This window comes from Dendroctonus ponderosae, unplaced genomic scaffold, assembly GCF_020466585.1.
Source record: "Dendroctonus ponderosae isolate FM_Combo_2020 unplaced genomic scaffold, Dpon_F_20191213v2 Dpon_F_20191213_10, whole genome shotgun sequence".
In the NCBI taxonomy this organism is placed as follows: Eukaryota; Metazoa; Arthropoda; class Insecta; order Coleoptera; family Curculionidae; genus Dendroctonus; species Dendroctonus ponderosae.
The window spans coordinates 6727542-6743178 of NW_026017111.1; the positions used below are offsets into that span (position 1 = coordinate 6727542).

The 15637-nt window shown below is 37.6% G+C and overlaps 2 protein-coding genes and 1 long non-coding RNA gene across 3 annotated transcripts in view; 1 reads left to right on the forward strand and 2 right to left on the reverse strand.

Moving 5' to 3' along the window:
• Positions 1-1121: 1121 nt before the first annotated feature.
• Positions 1122-2005, reverse strand: LOC109541906 (NADH dehydrogenase [ubiquinone] 1 alpha subcomplex subunit 13). The gene is made up of 2 exons (XM_019910906.2): positions 1792-2005; positions 1122-1567 (listed from the first exon to the last, which is right to left on the reverse strand). Exons 1-2 carry the CDS (start codon positions 1877-1879, stop codon positions 1209-1211), a joined length of 447 nt encoding a protein of 148 aa, XP_019766465.1. The 5' UTR covers positions 1880-2005; the 3' UTR covers positions 1122-1208.
• Positions 2006-2778: 773 nt separating this feature from the next.
• Positions 2779-6635, forward strand: LOC125502761. The gene is made up of 2 exons (XR_007280517.1): positions 2779-2963; positions 6472-6635. It is a non-coding gene; the product is annotated as an uncharacterized LOC125502761 (long non-coding RNA).
• LOC109541885 (sodium channel protein 60E) overlaps positions 6615-15637 on the reverse strand; it is a 45048-nt gene continuing 36025 nt past the window's right edge. Inside the window, exons 27-30 of the mRNA XM_019910884.2 lie at positions 13504-13643; positions 13123-13457; positions 12769-12891; positions 6615-7334 (exon numbers count right to left, since the gene is read on the reverse strand). Coding sequence (XP_019766443.2) covers positions 6997-7334; positions 12769-12891; positions 13123-13457; positions 13504-13643 — 936 coding nt within the window. The 3' untranslated portion in view covers positions 6615-6996. The remainder of the gene's footprint in view (positions 7335-12768; positions 12892-13122; positions 13458-13503; positions 13644-15637) is intronic.

Genomic DNA, 15637 nt, shown 5'->3' on the forward strand with positions numbered 1-15637 from the left:
TATCGGCTGTTCAAAGAGAAAATCCCCGGCCAGGAATTATGTCATACATATTATAATCTTTAAATGCCAAGCGGTAGCCATAAAATCGACTTCAAAACCGGCCGCTAAATTTATTGAAAGGCGCCGACCGAGGACTATCTTCATCATTGATTTTTAATCACCACAAACCATTTAAGATATTTAACTTTTGACTCCCTGGAAACGACATTATTTATGGGGGGCAATTAAAATATATTAATTTCGGTCTCATTATGGAGGCCCTGTCATCCTACTTGTTGGCTTTAAAAGGATTGTCTTAGGCGTGCTTAAAATTGGCCCAAATGCCGCAATGTTTTCCCGAAAGTATTCAGGGCCTGGAGTCGGGCTGGCCTAATTTTCAACTATGGCTGTTGATAAAATAAACCGCTCTTCATTGTACGGCCAAAGCCAATTCAAAAGTCAACCCAAAGTCTTTATCGGGTGCCGCCAAGTAGCTGGTTGATCTCCAGCTATGAGGGCGTGGGTGGTAAAGGCCAACCTGGCCAACTATTAAATTAAAGGAAAATCGATTGGCCAGTCTGCATTCAAGTCGGCGCTCGACGTGTGAGGTAAGACGACATTATTTCCCTTTTGAATAAATTCCAAAAATTCCTCGTTAGTCCCACATGTCGTCCAACTAGTGGGCGTTCTGGTTATACAGCAAACTCTGCCTCTGTTGTCCTTTATCAGCGCGAACAATCAATCTTCACACGAAAACCACATATTTCCGTTCAGTTGTTCGTGGAAAGAAAAGGAAAGGGCCAAATATGTCGGGAATTTGATGAAAGTTTTACAATTGCCACCGTGGTGGAGTGCAAAAACAGAAACGCTAAAAAAAGACCGAGGATTTCCAGTGAATAATAAGCAGCAGTCTGACGTCCTTATCAATGCCTATTCATTATGTGACATGAAAGAGGCCGCCGTCCCGGCAGGTTTCTGACTTTCAGGCCCATTATTTTCGACCATCCCCAGATTATCTCGGATTATTCGGAACAATGACGGCGACAGTGGTGACAATTGGGCGTTCTTAATAGGCTCACGTGTAATCCCGTGCCATTACCGGACTTAGCCTAATGGTGTGCATGCATTGTTGAATTTAACAGTTACGGAAACGATCTTTATTAATTAAACATTTACGTCCAGCTAAGCGGCTTTCCTATACATACATGCTTTATCCGAAGACTACCAATTCAGGACCACAAGCTCATTTCGCATCGTTTCGCCATCTCCTTGTAGTTCGCATGCACGTAGTATTCCTGGATTCGGGGGTCGACGAATTTGTTAGGATCTCCTCCCAGGTAGATAGGCTCGCCATACCACGTTCCCACCTTCCAGCCGGGCACGTTCTTCATCAGTTCCCTTTCTTCCTCCCGGTTGATTCGAAGCTGCTTCAAATAGGCGCGGTCGCGTTCGGCCAACAGCATAGGAAACAAGGCGAGACTGGCCCCCCTTGCCTCCAGTTCTCGGTTGAAAACCGACTTGTAATTCAGGTAGTAGAGATAGAGCGAGCCCGCGGTTATTCCCAGGTATCCACCAATCAGTGCAGCCCCTGAAAATGCAATTGGTTTATTGAGCTGATTTTTAAGCCAGTCTAACCAGGCCCCATTTAAATAACGAAAACCTAAGCTCACTGCAAGTTGACCCGGCAACATGCGGGCCTCAAAACTGCAATATTACTTGCTCGTACACTCTACTAATAGCGTGTACGTACAGTTTTAAACACAATTGATGAGCTTGAAGCCAAAATCAGCCTCGAGTTATGTAACCACTTACCGCTTAAAAGTGGCTTGATGGGCATCCTCTTGTAGTTGATGGGTCCGTAGCCGCCAGCAGGCGGTAAATCCTGCCTGATTTGTGCCATTTTATTCAAACTCTATTGTTATTTAATAGAAAAATATCAATAAAACTTGCAGAAAAGTGAGGTTAGTGGTATGCACAGTCAGATGATTGACGTTCAACGCGGCGTTGTCGCGCTGTGTTCTCACCCATCTGGGCGTGGTTCAGTCGCTGCAACTGGTGGGTGTTTTTGAGGAAATCAAACCACAAATAATAAATAACAATTTTATATTATTATTGTATCAGTTTCCGTTTAATTTGCTATATTAGTAAGTATTTATTAAAATGTATGATTGCGTTTGTTTTTTTTATTTAATATTTTTTGAATTAATTTTTCTCTACTATGATGTATAAAGTATTTTAGGCGTTGATTTTTTTAAAAATTTAATTGACATAACATAACTGCATTTCTATCGACTAGTTAGTTGATAAAGGTACTCTCAACAATAATAAAAAAACTTTCTTAAATTACTGCAACACTATACATTATTATTTTAATTATTATTAAATCTACCTTTATGTACAATATTTCTTCTCTGTTCCACTATCCTATTTAGAATTAATCTACACTCTTCATAAAACGGGACGAACAAAAGGATCGATAAAATAGAGACGGAATTTGAACCGAAGCAGCCAATTTTTGCGTAAAGAGATCAAGAGAAAGATTTTTTTTGGTCGTCTGCTCAGATTCAATGCCTCTGATTCATAATTTGTCAACAAAACTAGTCCCCTAAGCGAAAAACTAAGTTTTTGGGTCGGATTTTGAGCATATCCAAGCGTAAATCAGACTTGCAGGGGCACTTTTGACAAGGTTTTCTAATAATAAAAAACAACGGTTTACTACCTAAGAATAGTCGATAAATATCCGCTACACTTCTTCTAAGATATTCCCATGAATAGTCTAAAAGATCAGACTTTAGCTTAGTGATTGTCCTTGATTCAGAAAATTTGGTGCAGAAATTTGTAGATGTATAAATGAAAAATTGTTTGTTTATAATAATATTCCTTTTTTTCAACTATGATATATAAAATGTCGTTTCTTAGCCTATAGAGTAGTTTCTCCAAGTGAGCACCGATATATTGTGTTGCGTTCGGAAATTGAGCACCATGTAAGCAAATCTGATTTTTATGTTGTATTAACAAAAATGAAGGAATCTCACCATAGTTGGGGGAATGAATAGGAAAATCACAGGGAAGACTAAGGAAGTGACGAAGAAATCGATTTTACACTCATTTTATTTGGATTTTTCTTATTCGTATTCGCTGTTTTTTTGTTATCTTTCCCGTTCCATGGCGCTGAAAAATAGCTGTTAAACCAACATTTTGTGAGCCAAATCAAAGTACCTACGTTTTCCCAGTCTTCCATAGCGTTTGATCCGTTTATTCTGCATCATTTGGAGGTTTTTCCTTCGCTTGCTCAAATCTGACTTTATCGCGTCTTTAAACTGGTTTTCTGCCACCCAAGGAGGATTGGAAAAAAGCAAATTTTTAAGCGCAGTGAATCGCTTTTGGACCATTTCCAGGAGTTTCAAATGGCAAGTTCATGGTAAAAATATACAGTTTCTATTCGTTACTTTTGGTTTCTATTACCGCGTTTTTTATTCGGATTTTTGTCGTGTGCCTTAGATTAGCGAGGAGAAATGTGAGAAATAACCAATTTTTGATTGAAAAACTTTTGCCACTTTTCCACTTTTAACACGTGTTTTCACGGTTTATTTTGCATCATTTGAATGGTTTTTTCTTTGCTTGAATCTATTTAAATATCAATTTAAGCCCTGTTTAAGACTCTTTCAGGTCCTTTATACTATCTAAAGAGTGTTGCGAAACCGCAACTTTATAGGCGAAATGTTTGCCATTTTCTTATGTGTTGTACTTCTATGTAAGCTAAAATTTCATAATCTAATTGTTGAATTTTTGCATTCAGGTCTTAGTTTTTAGATTGGTTAAACCTTTTTCAGGCTCGTTTTTGTCTTCTAATAATGTTAAATATGGCTTATTTTAAAGTAAAATTCGCTTCATTTAGGTAATGTTTTCACCTTTTTCACTGATTTTTTACTTTAAAATTTGGTCTTACGTATCAGTATATTTTCAAAACATTTTTGTCGAGTATTTTACCTCAAAACTTTTGTCTTTGTCACAGGGTTTTTGCTAGTTGAATTTTCCGATTTCTTGGCTAATTATTTCCATAATGCAAGTGTTGTTTTACACCTACAATTAACAGTTTACTGACTTATTTTTTTAATTTTGAGTCCTTAGAAACGGAAGTTGGCAGAACTTCAAAAAATGGTTCTCACAAGGCTTTTGCTACTGTAATTTGCCTACATCTTGCCAATTTTATCTTATAGCAACAACGGTTAGTTAAAGCCAATTTTCCTAAATTAAAATCTGCAAAAAGAGATTAACAAATAGTTGCGTTTTTGTTAAATAACAGCGAAAATTTGTCCACCGTTGATAAGCTCTAGTTGATGTTCCGATTATTAATAATGACCGGTTTTAGATGCGATTCAGTTCGAAAAGATTCCAAAGTAGCGGAATATTTTGCGGTTATTGCAACCATTTTAAGCAAGAACAATTATAATTATTTCAATCCTATTAACATCAAATTATTTGATTCCTCTTCGTGCATGTTTCCTTTAAACAGTTAAAACGTTAAACAAATTGGCGATTTTTCAGTTGTTTGGATAAAGCGTTGCAGAAGGTTGTTTCCAGTTCATATATTTTTCAACTAATTGAAGCACTTTTATGAAGCAACTGCTTGGAATTTATGCGGCACAGTAAATACATTGAAATACAGAAAAAGCCTCTAAACATGAATGTTGTGGAATTTTTTGCTACAAACCTTTTGTCGTGCCCGAGGAGCTCAGCAATACATTGAAACACAAAAAGCTTCTAAACATGATTGTTTCGTAATTTTTGTTCCGATCCAGTTTTGCGGCCGAAGATTCTAGATCAAGGAATACATTAGACGCTGTTTTATATGATTATGAAGGTTTTTATCTAACTAAATGCAGAAGAAGCTTCTAAGCATGAAGGTCTCCCAAAGCCCAAAGGGCAATTAGAAAATTAAAATTTAATGCTGGGACAAAAATCTAAATTTCCGATGATTTTAAGTAGTAAATAAAACCTTGTGTCTTCTAAGAGTTGTCAAAATATTAAAGTGCTACTTGGGAAACTGTGGAAGTTTCTTTTAAAGAAGCGAGTGCATTTGGGTGGAAATTTCAAGTTTGAAACCAATATTTAATACACGGAGAAAAATTAAAATAATGAAAATTTCCACATAAGTATAATCAAGTGTCTTCTAAGAATTGTGAAAATTTCGAAATGCGGCTTTCAGCAGTTTGGAAGTTAAGATTTTTTCAAGAAGCATTTGGGAGGAAGTTCCAATTTTGAAATCAATATTTAAAACACGTACAAAAATCCAAATTTTGCGGGCTTTTAATTAAACTTTCCAAATAAGTAGAATCAAATGTGTTCTTCCAATAGTGAGAATTTAAAAGTGCAGATTTGGAAAATTTGCAAGTTGCGATTTTTAAATAAGCGAGCGCGTTGCGGAGGAAGTTTCAATTTAGACACCAATATTTAATACACGAACAAAACTGTAAATTTTGCTATATTTTAATAAAACTTTCCACATATTTAGAATAAAATGTGTTCTCCGAATAGTGAGGTGAGAACTTCAAAGTGCGGCTTTGAGAAGTTGCAAGTTGCGATTTTTTTAAAGAAGCGAGCTCATTGAGGGGGAAGTTTCAATTTAGACATCAATATTTAAAACACGAGCAAACATCTGAATTTTGCCAGATTTTAATGAAACTTTCCACATAATTTGATTCAGATGTGTCCTCTGAATAGTGAGAATTTCAAAGTGTGGCTCTGGAAAGGTTGCAAGTTGCGACTTTTTAAAGAATCGAGCTCATTGTGGGGGAAGTTTCAATTTAGACATCAATACACGAACAAAAATACAAATTCTGAGGAATTTTAATGAAACTTTTCACATAATTAAAATCAAACGTGTTCTCCGAATAGTGTGAATTTCAAAGTGCGGCTTTGGGAAGTTTGCAAGTTGCGATTTTTTAAAGAAGAGCAGAAAACGCATTGGGCGGGAAGTTTCAATTTTGACATCAATATTTAATACACGAACAAAAATACAAATTTTGCGGTATTTTAATGAAACTTTCCCCATACTTAGAATGTGTTCTCCGAATCGTGAGAATTTCAAAGTGCGACTTTGGGAAGTTTAGAAATTGGGATTTTTTTGAAGAAGCAAGCGCGTTTCAAGTTTAAAATCAATATTTAATACACCAAGCAAAATAATTTTTTGGGGAATTTTAATATAGCTTTTCACATAAGTAGAGTCAAGCAAGTGTATTCTATAAAGTGTGGAAATTTTAAAGTTTTGCTTGGGAAAGTTTGGAAGTTGCGATTTATTAAAGACGCGAGCTTTTGGGTCTAACTTGCAATTTTGAAATCAATATTTAAAACTCAAAAAAAATTAAATTTAAGGTTTTTTTTCAAGTATATATGGTATAATCTGGTGCTCATCTTTTTCTCTCTGATATCGCATTGTTCGAAATTATTTTCGTATTTTCCTGCTAGTGTTTTCATGTGTGTGTTTTTTAGTTTTCAGATTCATTTTCAAGTGTTATTTTCACTCATTAGCCTTGCTTAACGGTTAACAGAGAATGGGAGTAGGCAGGCAGTGGCGGCATGCAATTTAAAATTGGGATTCCAATCTTTCATTTGGTGTATAAAGTAAAGCAAAATAAAGAATACATAAATTGTAATATGCTGTGCTCAATTTCCTACTGTTCAAACTGCCTAACAGAGCTATCAAAACAAATATTCTCTTTTTACTAAGAGTTGCGCCCTATGAGAATAAAAAATAGCTTTAGAAATGGAAAAGTTTGATCAGCTAAAACGGCCCCAATAGTAGCTAACAGGGAAGTAAATTGCTTGTATAGACGCCAGCAGGCGACAATCGAAAAGTGTTGCATAGAAGAGCTAAAGAAGACTTTCGAGATTAAAAAACGCCCTAAGAAGAATTTGGCGAAAATATCAGAGCAAAGAAACAACCCTTAGCCTATGCATATCACAAAACTGTTGACTATGTAGTTAGTTGGTAGCTATCTAATCATCTAGCTACGATCAGCTGCTAGCCTGGTCAGCTTTGTCAGCTGCGCCTTGGTCCTCATCCTGATTGTATTCCTCACTTTCGCGATGCACCAGCACTTGAACCACTGTGGCCTCACTGTTTTGCCTGTTGAGGGCCGGCCGAGTGGAGGCTCCTTCCGGTGAGGCCTCAGTGACCAGGATGCTCACGTCTGAGCTGTGAGCGCATTTCTCCGACTGAGTCCGCTGGCAGCCGCCTGCTGAGCTCATTGAGGTCGGGCGCGCTTTCACCGATCCAACCCGTTTTCTTCGGATGATGCTTCCTCGCTTCACTGCCGGCTCTTCTGCCATGGATGGATGAAGACTCAGCGCACCTTTAACAGAGATCGAGTCGAAGTGTCTTTCTGCAACTGGTTGATGTGTCGTTTAAATGCACGCTACTGGTTTGCGCCGAAAGCAACAATGCATGTCGAGTGCCAGCTACAATGCAACTACATACAGTGAGTCCCAGAAATAATGTCTAAATTCCTTTAAAACTCAGTGGTTTGTTTTCTGCTGATGCTGATTCCACCGCGCTTGAGGCGTGGAGATTGAATATGGATATTTTCTTTAGATCACTTTTGCACGACACATCCAGCTGTTTCATAAAATTTGAGGGAAATGCTTAGTCGAGAGCCCGTGTGAAAAGTAAGTTTTGTATTCCGTCGGAGCATTAGAATGTGGATATTCAGTGCATTGGAGATGTAGGTAGAAATGAAAATAATATACGAAAGAAATACTTTTAAATACGGATTTTGACCTTAACTCTAACCGATTGTTATGAACAATATTGAATATGTAAATATTTCAATTATAAATTGAATATTGTCACCACGCTAAGAGCATGAGTGAATGATGAAAAAAGTCACTTTAGAGCTAACGGCCCATTCTGTAGAAAAAAAATTATATTTGCACTGGGAATTTTTTAAATGTCGATTTTTATTCTCAAATATTTTTTTTCCAAAAGGTGCACACTCTCTGAGTTCAAACTCGTTTTACTCCCTTTATGGTGCCGCTATCGAATTTGAGGCTGGAATAGATATTTCACAGCTACTTCCTGGGGAGTTTTGGAGGTTGTGGAACCTGCTCGCTTATTATGGATCGTAGCGAAAAATTGACCCCTTTTTTCGTCGATCGACGGGACTGCTTAGGCTCACTTCAGATCTTTTGGTTACCAAAATTTTTGCAGTTATTTGGAAGCCATATTTTCGTGATTTTCTCGAACACTATGAAAACTGGAAGGTTGAAAACAATACCGTTGGATCGTCCTCTACGAACCCGAGATTTTATAATTAATAGCTTTTTCCAATTGGAAGTCTCATTTTCCAGAAAAAAAATTACAATCAAAATTTCGAAAAATTTACCAAAAAATGTTTGGCAAATAAAAAAAATGTTCAAACTTTTTCCTGACAGTTCGTTAGGTATAGAAAAGTTACATGACAAATCAACTTTGGTTGGTTCAACCAAACTTCCCACTGTGAGCTACAGGGGGAAGACGAGAAAGTTTGTACAGGCTCTTATGGAAGGGAACTTTTCAAAATTCAGTAAAATTTTCAAATGACTTTAGAATTGGTTGAAATTGACACCAATTAGCATGGAGACAAATACGAATCGGCTCCATATCAAATCGATTTGGCAAAATAAAACGGAATGACGAAAAAACTCCATTTAACTTGATGCAATCGGTAAATTCTGGTACAGATCAACTGAAATGCTTCCCAAAAATCATAAAATGATGATCAATAAATTCTAGTATGACCGAAACATAGCTAATAGATGTGGTTAATGATTTTTGAATACCATAATGAGAAACTATAAGTTTCCGATTTGAGCCAGACCAATAATATGAAAAAATGATCGGCAATTTTCAACTTGTCCATGTTTTTATGTAAACAAAAATTCCGAAAAATTCAATGAATTATTCCAATGTGCTGGCGATGACATGGGTTGATAGAGGGACAATGAAGCTTTAAAATTCAAATCGATTTGATGATCAAACAGCAACCCGGTACAAAAAAAATGCACCTAGAGCAAAACCGTAATTAAAAAGAGCCTCTGTAGGCAAAAAATTACATTCTTCCAAACGTTCGGGTACTCGGCCTTAAATGCACTGGAAATTTTTTGGCTGAGAAAATTGTGCTTGGAAAATCGTCCAATCGGTATTAAGGTCTTCATAAATCTCAACTATTTCAACTAATATTAATCCCTGGCAATTTTTTTTCGAAAGGTTGCATACTCCTTGAGTTCGAACTCTTTTGACTCCCTTGCTGTTGCCGCTATCCAATTTGAGGCTGGAACAGTGTTTACAGCTACTTCCTTGGGCGTTTTGGCGGTTTGGGAGCTTCTGAACTATCTTGACATTTAACGCAGTTACGGGCAAAAGGGTGGAGATATGCACAAAAAGAGCAGTCGAACGGTTGCCAACATTCAGGGTTCATTATCCCCAAAACCGGTGCCACTGTCGATTTTTTTCGAGACCTCGAAACTCTTGCGAAGAAAATATTTCCAACAGTTGCGGAGTTATCGGCAAATAAGTGGGCAAACAATTTGGGTGGCAGTTAAGTCCGTCGAATTTCAAATTCCATTTTCTCCTAAACTATATACCAAAAGCATGTTAATAAGAAGTGGAATTTTGGTCTACAGACAACTCTTAAGTGAAAAATTTGCACATACGATTTTCAAGAAATTCCAAACTTTCCAAAATGTTTTCAAAAAATATTTCAAATTTTGAAATTTTTTGTTAACCATTGAGATGCTGCTAAAAATGCGTTTTTCGGTTAAAACAATCTTGGTGAGCCGCCAAACTTAAAGCAGAAGAGCGTGTTTTCAGTAACAACTAGCGCTTCACGTCTATGAAATTTTAACCTCTCCTGGCGCTGAAACTGTGTTCAAAATCAACTTTGGCCCCGAAACAACTTTTAAGGCGAGGTCTATGGGCTTTTTAAGCCTTTTTGGATTTCTGATAAATGTTGATCACTGACCCAGTTACAGGGTGAAGAGTGGAAGTATATGCAAGCTGGAGAGTTTTACGCCTGCCAATATTCAGAGCCCATTTCCTTCCAAGCTATTTTCCAAGCAAATTCAAATTTTCTTTCAGACAGTGAATATGTCGAGAATACATTTTGCAAACGATCTGATGTTCTATTTTGAAAGCGAGTCAATCGAAGTAAAAATGCAACGGATTTTCTTCGGAAAATCGTCTTTTCGTCCTTCAAATCACTTCAATCACAAATCATTGCAATTTTCCACGACATGCTTTCATAGAAAATCGTACGTTTTTCAACAAATTTCTAAATTTCCAAATCGGCCCGAGATTAACAGAGTTATGCAGAAAATTTCTACATACAAAAAGCTGTTTTCCCAAAAAAGTGCGACCTTAAATCCACAAAGAAAACATTGATAGCAGTTGCCTTGAAAAAGCGTCTTTTCGACCTTCAAACTCTTATGACTTTCACGTTTCTCAACCGATTTCAGCCTAATATGATTTCCAGACCCAAGGACTCGCGTTAGAACGAATTTGAGGGCCGAAAATCAGTTGGTAGGACTCAAAATTCCGACCTAAAAGACTTGAGAAGAGCAACTTCTAAAATTGCGATTGTTAGATGGATCGCCAACTTTAGCTAGGACACAAAGCTTGTTGTTCTTGCGGGGGTCTGAACTCTTCTAGGTTTTGGTATAAACACAACTCAGCATCCCACGGAAGCAAGTGCTTATTATCTTGTTGGAGTAGCGCTAAAATTCGTTATTCGGTCATGCTGATTTATAGAGTTGAGCTGAATTTTGCAGTTTTCCAGTCTTTCCCATGCGCCCTAATTCTAAGCTGCAGTGGTTCTGACCCAATTCGCCCCTGTTCCCAGTCGTTTAGGGTTTTCTCCAATATTTCCGAGTCAGGGAAGTAAACTTGAAGTATTCTTCAAGAGTTTCCTTGTGCTGCTGTATATTCTACGGTCTCAGAAAACAATGGAACATATTGATCTTTGGGGATCTCTACTGAGAACCTTTTGGAGTCCAGCGGTTCTAGCGATTCTCTTAGTGCTGGTCGTACAAGGTCTGCTTGTATGCTTCCCAGTTTCCTGTTTGTTTAGCCTTGTCAAAACGTTTCCTTGCCTATTTCCATAAGGAAACCCGAAAAAACGCACCGGAAAATTTTCTATAAATTTAGACATTACTTCGGGGACTCACTCACTCACTTAAAAATCATTGCTTGAACCACCCAGTATTTCTCAGACTAGGAAGCTTTGCTAAGGGACGATCGTGAACAGTAAATTGCTGGAAAGCGATTGTTTGCACTAAGTTACTTGCAATTTTCTTTACCTAACAACATTGTGTCCCAGGAATACACTAGGGATGTAATGGAAAATCGGTCTATTATATCGGCAGGTCAAAAAACAGTGTTAGTAGTCGCTTTTGAATCTCATCTAACATTAAATTGTTGCTCCCTTTCAGCTTTTGTACTACTTTGGTGTTTTTTAAGAATTTCAAATAGATATTGCGTTTTTGCGTCCACTAAACGCAAAGAGAAAATTTGTCGAATTTCCAAAATTTACATATCTATTTTAAACCCAGGCATTTGTAGAAAATTTTTCTGCAGATGTTTAACAAATCAGATTTTTGCAGACTTTCTCAGCAAAAATATTGCGTTTAAGGCAAATTTGTCTTATCCCGAAGTTAATAGATTCCTAAGTACAGGGTGTCAAAATGCACTTAAATTTGTTGTTTTATTAGATCCTTAACTAGTTATACTATTACCAAAAAAAGTGGATTTTTCGATATAAAAAACCGGATTTTTTTTTTGTCATTAGTAACACTGGTTAATAACCTTATTAAAAAAATCACCATTTTGACACCCTGAATCAAGGAAATTACAAGACAAATTTGCATAAAACGCATTATTTTTGCCTAAAGAATTTACCAGTAACTTTTGGCACATTAATTAGGAGCGCTCTGTATAATCGCTCCTTTCTCTGCTACTGAAAATTGTCGGTTTCTCGCGTATTTCGCTTCCGCCACTGTTTTCGAGTAAAACACTATAAAAATTTTACTTCAAACTCTTTGCAAGCATCATGATTTTTCAGATTTCTGAGTTTGTTTATTGTTGTTTTTGAGTGCTTTACTGCTAAACAAATAATAGCAAGAATTCTCCACATTTATTAAAAAAGCATCATTTTGGTTTGCATAGTTTTTCGATTATTTACGAAATATTTTTTTACTAAAAACTTTTTTAATTATTTTTTTTTGTGTGCTGAGCGCAGTGTTTACAAGCGAATCCTTGAAAGGCTAAATTAAAAAAACTAGTAAAAACACATAATCTTGATTTTAGGCAATTATTGGGGATTTTCTTCTAATATTTGGCTCAAAATCAGTCGCAGGTACAAAAGAAATGCAAGAAAACGTATCAAATTGAGCAGGGAATTGACTTTTAAGCCTGTAGAGCTTGCATCAAAAATGCTTGCTTAGGAAAAGAGGCTTGCCCTCAGAAACTACATTGCCTGTATGTTTGCATACGAATTTCTCCAGTCTCATTGAGTATATTGAAAATATCAGGCAAACATTTCAAAAACAGCAAAACGCATAACGAGAAAAACATACTAAGCTGTAGAACCAACACCCTGTAGCTTTGTATCTACAAGATGAAAATGTTAAATACGCAGAAATTTGCCATCTCGTCGCCCTCTGCGAAAATTCAGTCGCCCCGTAGGTATCAAGTAATTGTATATTATGTACAAGGGAAGTGTGAATATGATGGTTGAAAGGAATCTGTCGCTTTACCTTGAACTTTGAACTCCTTTCTAGGAGTAACTGGCGAAGTGGCGGCACTAGAAGAGTCCGGTTTTTCGACTGCATCCTGATGCTTGAGGAAGAAATTGTAGAGGCTTCGGCGTCGAGGGCCACCTGAAGATTTATGCACATTAAACCTTGTATGGGCCTTTTAAAAAACCGGTAAATTATTTAATGGGAGGGCAACACCCCAGTCCTTCTCTCGGATCTTCTGTATACAATAAAGAAGAGACAAGGGCAACCAAGCAACTCCCCCGGATGAGACAGAACCTAGACCAGGAAGTTTGATAGACATTCGGAACGAATGCTGGTTAAAGTAGGGGTTCAAAGGAGAAGAGTACTGACCTGCAGGTGTAGAGGCTCGTGGAGGTGAGCCACCCTCAGGAGTGGCCTGGCTCACTTTGATGCTGACCACATCGGCGGACTCGCGCCTCAAATCCAGGTCCTCCGGAGGCACATTGGCGGCGCTTGAGAGCAAAAGCAGCGGCAAATTGAGCCAGGGACCACCCAGCTCGCTGAGATCGCTCGCGTCTGAGGCCCTGGAGGACTTGCGAGAGGAGGCGCGAGACCCACGATGCACGTGCAGGAAAGTTGACAGCCGACTGCGCCAATCGCCCGGCGATGATGTTTGCGTGGTTTCGTCCACTTCCTCGGCTTCGCGTTCCTTTTCCTTCTTGCGCCTGAAGACACTCCATCAGGCTGGGCAACGAGTGGGCAACCACTTACCTCAAGTATTCCTTCCATGTCCTCTGCATCAGCCGGGCTGCTTTATCCTGTCGTTTCCAGATCCTGGTTGAGGACACAATTTCCAGTTCTTTTCGAGTGGGGAACTGCTTCTTGAATTTGATGTTCATCTGCTCTTGAAGCTGGAAATTTGGGAGGGTTAGGAACAACCAACTGAGTCCTAAGTAGACTAAGGTAATATTCCCGAGACATTTGCTCAGGAAAGTGTCTTGTACCCTGAGACAATTTATGGGGCGCAGTTCCCAAAGACTCTAGCATTTTCCGTGGGGGCCAAAACTGCTACATGGAGTTTCAAGTATAGTAAATCTACCGCTCGTAATCACACCACTCGATTTCCCCGTTTCTTCCAACCAGCAAAAAACAGAGCGCACATTTCCTGAGAGGCAGTTTAGGTCATGCAGTGAGTTTATGCGGGAATAATTTCTAGAATTCCCAGATTGACATGCTTGCCCTATGCCATTCTATAGGAAAAGGTCTGTTCCATAGACATTGAAGGTCTCGATTTGGGGTTATCATCAGGCGTTCAGTTCTTCATTTTTACATTTTGTTCTTTTCTGCTCAATTCATGTCACTTTTTAGCAAATAAAGTCTCTGGATCCAAGAAGCGTGGACATTTCTGCGTTACCCGTTTCATGCAAAATGTGTTCTATTAATGTCTAAGGTTTGGATCTCAGACCATCATCAGGTTTTGTGTTCCCAATGATATGCAGGATGAAAGTAATTTCGTCCACTTGTTCAGAGCCAGTTTAATGCGACTTTATCGCTTTTGGCAATTAAGTTTTTTCATTGATGGCAAATGTGCGAGTTGCCGCGTTTTGTGGAAGAAGACCATCTATTGTGTAAATCCTAAAAGTTTTGATTTTGAGCCATCTTCAGATGTTTGATTATACAAGTTTCAATTTCGTCTACTTGTTCATAGGCAGTTTAATGCCTAATGGGTCACTTTTGACAGTTAATTTCTCGAGATCGAGAAGTGATTGAGATTCCTTTATTGCGAAGTCTTATAGAAAAGTGTCTCTTCAATGGACCCTGCAGGTTTCCACTTTGACTCACCATCAGACGTTTTGTTTCCGATTTTTTATTTCGCTCTTTTTCCTCTGGTTACTTGCTGCATGCCGCTCTCTGAGATAACGAGTTATAACTCACCGGTTAATGAGTTATAATTCATCTGTTAAAGCTTTACGAGACCCCATACTGGAATTTTCACATCTAAAAAAGGGTTATTAACATTTTTTCTGAGTAACGTCTTACCACTTAGTTCAAACAACCAGAAAAAAGTAATCTGGAGTTTCCCAGCAACCGAACTGAGACTAAAGAATGTAGACGAGTTTTCTTGTAAAATCGATCTCTTCATCATTTTATGCAATTTTTGTGCATAAAAGAGTTAGTTTGTCAGTATTTTACAGTAAAACGTTAGGAAAAACACGTTTTTTCCGTATAGAGACAGTGTTGTTTAGAAATATTGACCTAAAAGTGAAGAAACTCCAGTTTTCAATACTTTTCCAAATAAACGATTATAAACTTTCCCTTTTTCAGTTCGGAGAAACATTTTTGGAAAAAATGCCTAGAAATAATTATTAGAGTTTTGTCCATAATTCGAAGTTGCAAAAAGTTTTACAAATATTTTTGCATAGCGGTTAAGGAGGCGAGTGCTCCAATAAAATGTATCTTATAATTTTTCACAGAAAATACCTAGCAGAACATTGTCAGTGTTTTAAGTATAACTAAAAAATAATGCGATTTTTGCGTGGAAAGAATTGTTTAATAGAAACTTTGTTAAAACTGGAATGACCTGAAAATGTAAAGGAACTTTCTCGTTCGAAAACTCGATATTTTCAGAGCCATGAGGGCGGCAAATTTTTCCTATAATTGTTTGTAAACTTTTTCTCTCTGGTCGTTTTTTAAGATATTCCTAATTACTGTCGGTAAAAAAGTGAATAAAATTATTTGGTTTTTGTGCCAACTTCGAACCTGAAAAGGATTTTCTAAACTTCCCTGCACACCGATGAATGTGGTGAATTTTGTCATTTTTTACTGAAAAAAAAAGAAAATCATCAGAAAATAATGTTTTTTTGCGTTTCCGATTAAAAACTTTTACTTTTGTAATCGGTTTTGG